Source organism: Portunus trituberculatus, chromosome 7 (genome assembly GCF_017591435.1).
Source record: "Portunus trituberculatus isolate SZX2019 chromosome 7, ASM1759143v1, whole genome shotgun sequence".
Taxonomy (NCBI): domain Eukaryota; kingdom Metazoa; phylum Arthropoda; class Malacostraca; order Decapoda; family Portunidae; genus Portunus; species Portunus trituberculatus.
In genome coordinates this window covers 5,704,807-5,714,815 of record NC_059261.1, presented here as the reverse complement: position 1 = coordinate 5,714,815, position 10,009 = coordinate 5,704,807, and the positions used below count along the sequence as shown (strand labels likewise).

At 42.7% G+C, this 10,009-nt stretch overlaps 1 protein-coding gene across 9 annotated transcripts in view; it reads left to right on the top strand.

The window, feature by feature from the left end:
- Positions 1-516: 516 nt before the first annotated feature.
- The window catches only part of LOC123519838 (protein argonaute-1-like), an 18,305-nt gene continuing 8,812 nt past the window's right edge, over positions 517-10,009 (top strand). For 3 of the 9 annotated variants that reach the window (XM_045281425.1, XM_045281416.1, XM_045281386.1), the window contains exons 1-8: positions 1,626-1,969; positions 3,208-3,558; positions 4,215-4,341; positions 5,095-5,247; positions 5,659-5,833; positions 6,880-7,019; positions 7,339-7,566; positions 8,159-8,422. In XM_045281425.1, coding sequence (XP_045137360.1) covers positions 1,890-1,969; positions 3,208-3,558; positions 4,215-4,341; positions 5,095-5,247; positions 5,659-5,833; positions 6,880-7,019; positions 7,339-7,566; positions 8,159-8,422 — 1,518 coding nt within the window. In that variant the 5' untranslated portion in view covers positions 1,626-1,889. Of the gene's footprint in view, positions 699-1,620; positions 1,970-3,207; positions 3,559-4,214; positions 4,342-5,094; positions 5,248-5,658; positions 5,838-6,879; positions 7,020-7,338; positions 7,567-8,158; positions 8,423-10,009 lie in introns of those variants that run through there. The other 6 variants (XM_045281442.1, XM_045281449.1, XM_045281407.1 and 3 more) reach the window with 6 other exon arrangements.

Sequence of the window (10,009 nt, the reverse complement as noted above, 5' to 3'; positions counted from 1 at the left end):
AGTCTTTATCTATTTATTTATCTATCTACACATTATCTACACTATTACTTATTTATCACTATATTTATTCACCTTATCTATCTTCTTATCTATCCATCTACACGTCTATCTTATTTATTCATCGTTGTTTTTATTCATCTTTTATCTATCTTCTTATCTATCTATCTACACATCTATCTCTATAACTTACTCTTCTTTATCTATCTTCTTATCTACACGTCTACCAACCTTACTCATCTACAGCTATACTTATTCACTTTATAGTTACTAACCTACTTCCCTTCCCTCTGCCTCTCAAAATCTGCTACGTGTGAACCCAATTCCGAAAGACACCTATACTTTGAACCTTCACTACACTTAAAGGCTCTAGTCAAAGTCACACCGCCTTCCCAGCTTCCCTATATGACTCGAGTGACAGATTAAGACCATTTCTACATCATTAACACGAGAAACCCTCTTGAGAACGCGTCTGTTAATCTCTGTGGCCTTTGAAAACAGTAGTGGTGAGATAGTGTAGCGGGTTCTCTCTCTGCTTCACTTCGCGCTTTGTTTCTCAGTCTATCTCAGTCACTCTTGCTTCCTTCCCCGTACTGAGAAGAGACAAGCCTTTATCTTCGTCATGGCTGCTAGTGAAGGAAAGGTAGAGGCTGGAGAGGTGGAGGTAAAGGTGGAGGAACTCTCAGACAAGCGCATGACTGGTATGTATTGAAAATGAAAGGAGAGAAGAGTGAGGAAGATGCGTGTGTGTACGTGCGTGTGTGTGTGTGTGTGTGTGTGTGTGTTCGTTTGCCATGCTATTGTTTGATGTCTATTCTAAGGTTTATTTATTATATTTTCAGTGTGTTATCTCCACTACTAAATTATTACTATTATCAAAGGTGTTCAAGGGTGTCTTTCAAGTTGTTTTTAAGAGTTTAACTAGGCAAATGTTGGTTTAATCACTTCAATACTGGGGCACATTTTCACTCGAGATTTGTGTACGATTAGACCATTTTATTGACATCAGGAAGGGTCTAGGAGGTCAGAAGATTAATGGTCACTGTCTTCACTATTCTAATCCCCACATGAGTTTCTGAAGCTGTAGAGAATCACCAAATAGTCACCAGAATGAAGATGGAAACGTGCCCTGGTACTGAAGGGGTTAACGAGGGTAGTGATAGTTTGGTAGTGACAAGTTAGCAGGGTCTAGTGGAAGTTATTGGAGTTTTCAAGGGTGTTTTTGTGGTTAGTGATAGTTTGACAAGGCTAGCAATAGTTTTTGAATGTGTGACTTGCCATCCCGGATTGTGATGCCAAATTTTAATGGAACTTTCACTTCAAAACTTATTATTAGACGATATACTATTACTTTTTTTTATTTTGATAACAAAATATACAATAATAAGAAAACTTTTGGATGTATGGCACTTGTTGATTAGTTTTCAAGAGACTAGACAGATTTGAGGCAGCACATGTGACAACACTGCATGTGTGAGGGTCACGTAGCTGTGTAGGACACTGTTGTTATTAGTTGTCTTTGGTGCGTGCTCTCGTGCACAACGAATGTGTGTCTTCCAGACAATGAACTATTTAACATGAAATACCAGATAGCAAAAATTTCTTTCCACATTCGGTACAAAAGCTGGAACTTTTCTTCATGGCGCTTGAGTTACTTTGCAACTACATAAACACTTTGAGCTTCTACATTATCTTGAAGATATAGATGTATTCAGAATTTCTTCCTTTTTCTTCTTCTGCGGGCGACTATAGCACCAATCAAAGCAACAATAACCTTCTCATCCGATCATGCCATCTTGCACATTGTGAAGTGAACTGTCACCCTGAGACGCGTGGCGACGTGTTACCTTGGTTTGAAATCACCGTGCCACTCGTCACTTGCCACTTGCCACATGCCATTTGCCACGTGCAACGTGCCACCTTGGTGTGAAAGCGGCCAACAAGCTCCAGTGGAAGTTAGCGTGTTTTTAAGGTGTGTCCGTGTTTTGATTGACGGTTTAACAAGGGTAGTAGTGCTTCAAGCTTAGTGGCAGTTCAACAGACTTTAGTGAAGGTGACGGGGGTTTAACAAGGCTATAATGGAAGTCAATGCGGGTTACAAGGATGTTTTCGTGGTTCTAGGGATGTCTGACCGTTCTACATCATTATTAGGGAAGCAAACATCCATTAGCCCCTTCAGTACTGGGACACATTTTTACCATGAGATTTTGTGTACAATTAGACCATTTTATTGACATTAGAAAGGGTCTATGGAGGTCAGAAGATTAATGGCCACAGTCTTCACTATTTTAACCTCTTCAATACTGGGACACATTTTTACCGTGAGATTTGTGTACCATTAGACCATTTTATTAACATTAGAAAGGGTGTATGGAGGTCAGAAGATTAATGGCCACAGTCTTCACTATTTCAGTCCCCCACATGAGTTTCTGCAGGTGTATAAAATCACCAAATAGTGACCCGAGTGAATATGGAAACGTGTCCTGGTACTGAAGGGTTAACAAACTACTGAAGTATATCATTGTACAGTGTCTATGATGATATGACTCGTTTTCCTTCTCTTTCCTTCGTGGCGCCCTCCTTTCTTCCTTCTCTCCCTTCCTTTTTCGTGTAAGAGGGGAAAGCTGGCCAAGGGAAAAAAATAAATAATAAAAAATAAATGAAAATAGAAAATGAATGAATAATGATAATAATAATAAGAAATAAATAAATAAAAGATAGAAAAAAAATAATGATAATAATAAGTAAAACAAAAATAAATAAAAAGAAAGGCCCACTTAGTTGCCAGTTCCCTTGCAGGTCTGAGAGAGTTAGCCACAAAAGGATAAATGTGTTGAAGCCTCCCTCTTAACAATGAAGCCAAGTCACAGGAAGGTGGAAACACAGAAGCAGGCAGGGAGTTCCAGAGTGTGCCAGAGACTAAAGGAGATAGAGAAAAGAAAGCTAGACAGAGATAAGGATTTAGAAAGGAAGGGAGAAAAATTATGGGGAGTTCCAGAGTGTGCCAGAGACTAAAGATTGAGAAAAGAAAGCTAGACAGAGATAAGGATTTAGAAAGGAAGAGTGTACAGTTAAGAGTAAATAAAGTAAATGAAGAAAAAGTAAAGATATTAGAAAAGGAGGAGGAGAGGAAAAATTAGGGGATTTCTAGAGTTCGTCTTTATAAGTCTGTGAACCTTTTTTTTTTTTTTTTACTCTTTCTCCCTCTAGTGACGAAGGAGGTCATGGAGGAGCAAGAGAGGTCAACACAGGTCATCACCGTCACCACAAACCTCCACCAGTTGCTTCCATCATCCACCACACCTGCGCACTCCACTTCTGTAACCTACACATGTGTCCACTCCGCCCCTGCCTCCACGTTTGCTCTGACCTCCTCTCCCTCCTCCTCTCCCTCCTCCTCCTCTCCTCCTCCTTTCCCTCCTCCTCCTCCTTTCCCTCCTCCTCCTCCTCCTCCTCCTCCTCCTCCTCCTCCTCCTCCTCCTCCTCCTCCATCGTCATCTATTCTCTCGTGGTTTGTGAAGCAGGGAAGTCACAGTTGGATCTTCCCTTCCCTGTCAAAATGCAAGTCAATTATTAGTGTTGGTTTGTGGTGGTTTGATTCATTTATTTTATTTTTTTATTTTTTTTTTGTTTTATTGACTATTTGATGTTTTTTTTTCGGTTCTTTTACGTTTTTGTTCTTATTTTCATGTTCTTTTTTTCTTAGCTCTTTTTTTTCTTTTTTCTTGTTGTTTTCATCTTCCTCTTCTTGTTTTCTTCGTGTTTTTCCTCTTCTTTTCTAATTTCATCTTTATTTTTTTTGTTATTCCTCATTTTCCTCTTTTTTTCTTCTTCTTCCTCCTTTTCTTTTCCTTGTTATTCCTTCTTACCTTCCTCGTCTTTTCTTCTAATTTCATCATCTTCCTCTTCTTTATTTTTCCTTATTTCTCGTTTTTTTTCTTGTTCATTATCTTTTCTTCTTCATCTTTTTATTATTATTATTATTCCTCATCTCTCTCTTCTTTGTTTTCTTGTTATTCCTCATCTTCCTCTTCCTTTTTTTCTTCCTCTTCCTCGTTTCCCTCTTCCTTTTCTTCCTATTCCTCATCTCCCTCTTCTTTTCCCTTTACCTTCCATCTCTTCTCTTCACTTCTAAATCACCAAAACTCCATCACATTTTTTCCATCTCTTGTAGGATTTTCCCCTCAATATCCTACGCATCCTTCCATATCCTTCAGGCAGGTGGTGGAGTCCCTGAAGGAGAGGTACCCTGAGGTGTTCCAGGGCCACGTGTTGTCCCTGGGCCCTGGAAACACTGCCTACAGCCTGGGACAACTCACCTACGCCCTCAGTACTAAGTTTTTGGTGAGTTGGTGGTGGTGGTAGTAGTAGTAGTAGTAGTAGTAGTAGTAGTTTTTTTTATGTACGAGAGGAAATTGGCTAAAGAAAAAATAAAGGCCCACTTGTTTGCCAGTTCCCTTGCAGGTCAGAGGGTCGTAGTTGTAGTAGTAGTAGTAGTTGTAGTTGCAGTAGTTGTAGTTGTGGTAGTAGTGGTAGTAGTAGTAGTAGTAGTGGTAGTGGTAGTAGTAGTACTAATAATGATAGTGGTAGTAGTAGTAGTAGTAGCAGTAGTAGTTCAAGTAGTAGTAATGGTAGTGGTAGTGGTGAGGAGGAGGAGGAGGAGGAGGAGGAGGAGATGAGGAGGAGGAGGAGGAGGATGACGAGGAGGATGGAGGAGGATGACGAGGAGGAGGAGGAGGAGGAGGAGGAGGAGGAGGAGGAGGAGGAGGAGGAGGAGGAGGAGGAGGAGGAGGAGGAGGAGGAGGAGGAGGAGGAGATGAGGAGGAGGAGGAGGAGGAGGAGGAGGAGGAGGAGGAGGAGGAGGAGGAGGAGGACGGAGGAGGAGGAGGAGGAGGAGGAGGAGGAGGAGGAGGAGGAGGAGGAGGAGGAGGAGGAGGAGTAGTAGTAGTAGTAGTAGTAGTAGTAGTAGTAGTAGTAAGTACTCCTAATTGCCCACGAGGAGGAGGAGGAGGAGGAGGAGGAGGAGGAGGAGGAGGAGGAGGAGGAGGAGGAGGAGGAGGAGATAGAATAATCACCAAACATTTCCACAATTCACAGGTGGACGAAGTGGAAGAACACGGATGGGGGAGAACCTTTGCTGTGGAGATGAGGAAGGAAGGGGAGGTGCCTGTGGAGGATGTGGTGGAGGTGGTGCGTCGCCCTCCTCCACCCAGCACCACCACCACCACCGCTGCTACCTATATCATCAAGGTACCATTAATCCTTAGAGCGAATCCTACAATTCCTAATCCATTTAAATCCTCCACCTTAACCCCTTCAGTACTGGGACTCATTTCTACCTTGAGATATGTGTACCATTAGACCATTTTATTGACATTAACAAGGGTCTATGGAGGTCAGAAAATTAATGGCCACAGTCTTCACTATTTTAACTCCTTCAGTACTGGGACACATTTTACCTTGAGATTTGTGTACCATTAGACCATTTTATTGACATTAGGAGGGGTCTATGGAGGTCAGAAGATTAAAGGCCACAGTCTTCACTATTTTAATCCCCCACATGAGTTTCTGAAGCTGTAAAAAATCACCAAATAGTCACCAGAATGAATAAAGAAACACGTCACGGTACTGAAAGGTTATTAATCCTACACCATCCTACAGGTCCTTGAGGCGATCCTGCACTACAGTCTGTCACTTCATATGAACAGGAGAGCAGGAGTGTTTATCCCACGCACCCCAGCCTGTCCTGCTATCCCCATTACCCACAGCAGGGAGGTTCTCATGGGTTACAAGGCCTGCTTCACTCCTGCTTCCTCCCTCATGCTTTCCTTAGATGGTGGGTGAGTAGGTGGGTGAGTGGGTGTGTGGGTGAATGAGTGCGTTTTGGGGTGAAGGAGTGAGTTGAGTGTGTTATTCTATTCCTCACCCTTTTCTTCGCTTCTTTCCTTATTTCAGGGTTTGGATGTGTCTGTGTCTCGTGGGTGCGTGAATGAGTGGGTGAGTGGGTGAAAGAGTGCGTTATTGGGTGAGTGAGTGAGTTGTGTGTGTGTCATTTTATCCCTCATTCTTATTTACGTTTGTTCTCTTGTGTTTGGAATGGCCTCTCTGTGTCTCGTGGGTGAATGAATGAGTGGGTGAAAGAGTGCGTTATTGGGTGAGTGAGTAAGTTGTGTGTGTCATTCTATTCCTCACTCTTTTCTACGCTTGTTTTCGTGTGTTTTGGTGTTTGGATGTCTGTCTCGTGGGTGCGTGAATGAGTGGGTGAGTGGGTGAAAGAGTGCGTTATTGGGTGAGCGAGCGAATGAGTGAGTTATGCGTGTCATTCTATCCCACGCTTCATTCCTTGTGTTTCAATGTTTTTATGGTCTCTGTGTGTGTGTTTTTTTTTTTTCGGTCTATTTCTACGCTTGCTTCCTTGTGTTTGAGTGTTTGGAATGGTCTCTCTGTGTTTTTACTCTGTTTGGCTGTCCCTGTATGAATAACATGTGTGAGGGAGTGAGTTCTGTGTCTAATTCTTTTTCTCACTCTTTTCTACGCATCTTTCCTTGTGTTTGAGTGTTTGGAATGGTCTCCCTGTGTTTTTTCCAGTCTGTTTGGATGAGTTTTACCATTACAATCCCCTAACTAGCCCCTTTCAGTACCATGACGCATTTCCATATTCATTCTGCTTACTATATGGTGATCTTATACAGCTTCAGAACCTTATGTGGGGCATTGAAATAGTGAAACTGTGGCCATTAATCTTCTGACCTCCATAGACCCTTCCTAATGTCAATAAAATGGTCTAATCGTACCCAAAACTCAGGATAAAATCGCGTCCCAGTACTGAAAAGGTTAAAGGTTACATGATACTGACGCACCCTTCCTCCCTGTGACCTTCAGTGTGCCAGCCAGTGTTGACCAAAGCAGTACCTCTTCTGGACTTCCTTCGTGGTGATCTGGGCTGGCAGGATACTCATCTCCACAGCCCACTCACCAAACACTCTCGCTATCAACTTTCTCTGCTTCTTCGTGACCTCAAGGTGTGTTTACTTGTGGTGTTCTATTTTGTCTATTTTCTTTCCTTGTTATCTTGTTTGTTTTCCTTTTTCTTATTTTTTCTTGTATTCATGTTGCTTATTGTTTTCTCCATTTCTCTATTTTTTTTCTGGCGTTTATTCTTTCCTCCTTCCTGTCTCTCTCTTTCCTTTTTATTCTATTGTATATTTTTCTTTGTTTCCTTCCATTCCTATCACCTATTCTCCCCCCCTTCTCTCTCTCTCTCTCTCTCTCTCTCTCTCTCTCTCTCTCTCTCTCTCTCTCTCTCTCCTCAATCCTAACAGTCCCCCGTCCCCCACACAGGTTAGGGTGACACACAGCAGGGTGCGGCGGGTGTACAGGGTGGTGGAGGTGGCGGCGAAGGGTGCAGACTCCATTCTTGTGTACCTCCACAACCAACACTCCGCCTCCACATCGCGCTGGACGGTGGAACAATACTTTCTCCACTTCTACGGCTTGCCACTCCACTATCCTCGGCTCAATTGTGTCCACGTGGCGCCAAAACATCGACTTATCTTTCTGCCCTTTGAGGTGACATTTTTATTTATTTATTTATTTATTTATTTTATTTAAACCATGTGGGCTTTTCATGGGAATTTAAGGGGTAAAGGGGGTTCTTTTTTGGGGTACCTCCTATCTCAAAGCCCACCCGCTAGGAAACCGTTGCCCCGAGTGAGGAAGCCCAACCTACACTGCGACCGTGAACAGGATTCGAACCCGTGCGCTTGGAGACCCCTCGGACCCCAAAGCACGCATGGTTTCTTATCTCTTGGGTCCACGGTCACCTCTGTCTGTTGTTCACTATCACTTCACTTTCATATCACCATCACATCACTGCTTGGACAATATATCGTTTCCTCTCACTATTTCATCGTCACTATTCATTGGTTTTCACTATTACACACCTTTCACCACTTCACCATCACCTCGCCATCAATTACCACCTCTCATCACTATTACCTCACTATCTTGCCACTATTTTGCATCATCACTCGCTGTTCATTGATTTTCACTATTTTTCACCATCTCACCATCACCTCTTACTGGCCCCGCACCATCACCTCACCATCATCCACCACCTCTCATCACCATTACCCACTATCTCTCCCCCTCCCTTCTACAGGTGTGCGAACTGGTGGAAGGGCAGAGGGTGGAAGGTCAGGATGGAAGGTCACTAGAGAGGAACCTTAAATATGACCCCCAGTGTGACCCCCAGTGTGACCCCAAGTGTGACCACCAGTGTAACCCCCAGTGTGACCCCTTTAAAGACCGCTACTGGGACCTGGGACCCGAGGAGAGGCAGCGTCACATCTCAGCCCTGGTCAGGTCACCCATACTCGCTCTTGACCCTGCCTTGACCCGACTTGGCCTCAGAATCGAGCAGAAGGTGTGTGGACTGCTGTTTGCTTGCTTGTTTCCATTTGTTTGTTTTTATTTCCTTTTTTTTTTTTTCCTTATTCTGTTTCCTTGTCTTCTGTTTTCCTTATTTTTCTTTTTATTATTAATTTCTATTGTTTTTGTTTCTTATTTCTCTTGTTTTCTTATGTTTCTATTCTTTTCATCTTTTATTTTCTTGTTTTCTTATTTTTTTCTTGATATTTTTTGATTTCCATCCTCTTGCATTCTTCTCCTTTTCATCCTCCATTCCTCATCATCTCCCACCATTTCCTCTCGTCTCCTTGTTTCTTTGTCTTTCAAGTCCAATTAGCACACCTAAGATTAATTTGGTGTTTGATATAGGACTTGAAAGACAATGGTCCCCCTGTGTCATGGTGTCAAATGAAAACACTGCCCGGTGTATGTTGTACCACGAGGCACCACCACACACAACCACCAGACACTATAACACACTGCACTATACCACCACATCACCACCACAGTACACTACATCGCACCACCATCACAACCACCACTAGAATATAGGTGCTACCAGACACTACCACACACCACGCAGTACCACCACACATCCTAACACCACCACACGCTTAAACACCACTTCACACCACACAACACCATTCCTGGCGCCCTGATCTACCCCAGCCCCTGCTGACGCTGCCACCCCGCCGCCTTTACCTACCGCCCGGTCCCGCCCCTTCCCGCCTCGCATATTTAGGGCAATATCGAGTGTTTAGCAGGCGTGTTCATGTTATTCAAAGGCTTGCTGTGTACGAGGAGATGGAGATGGTGGCGGAGGAAGGGGTAGGAAGAGGGTGAGGGTGAGGGAGAGGGGAGAGGAAGTGGAGCACTCGAGAAATGGTGGCAAAAACCTTCCTCTTTAATTAGTGAAGCTTGTATGGTTTTGGTATCTTATTCATTGATGGGAATGTAAAGCAAGTTCCAATCCGCCATAAGATCTTGTCTATATAGCTGTGTTTTATGTTTATCGTTAATGTAACACTTTCGTCATGTAACCAATTATAACTTTTTTTTAATTAGCACACCTAAAATTAATTTGGTGTTTGATATAAGACTTGAAAATATGAGAAATACGACCCAAGCAATAATATTCAACAATATTGAATCACACTGTGTATTTTGAAATTTAACTTAAAAAAAGGTGCCGAAGTGAAAAACTTTATTTCTTTTATACGATAAACAATCTGCGTGTTCTTTATTTCTTTAGAAAGTACAAATTTTTAGTATTTAGAATCCATAATAGGATTTAGTCTGGCTGTGTTGTTTATCTCGATATTTTGAGAGAGTTGTGGCACCGTTGATGAGAAACAAACACTTCATCACGGATCTCGCTCTGTTATTAGTAGACCCGGTAAGGTTTTTATATTATGGGTGTTAGTTACATTATTTATCACATAAAAAAATATAGTGCATTCCAGTATAAGTGCCTTCTTTCTTTTTTCGATTTTCAAAATGAAATACGTTACGTAAAATACGGCCACAGACAGACACCCCGTACCCCGTCCCTCTACACTTCCCCACCCTTTACATATGGATACTGAGCTGAACTCCCTTGTGT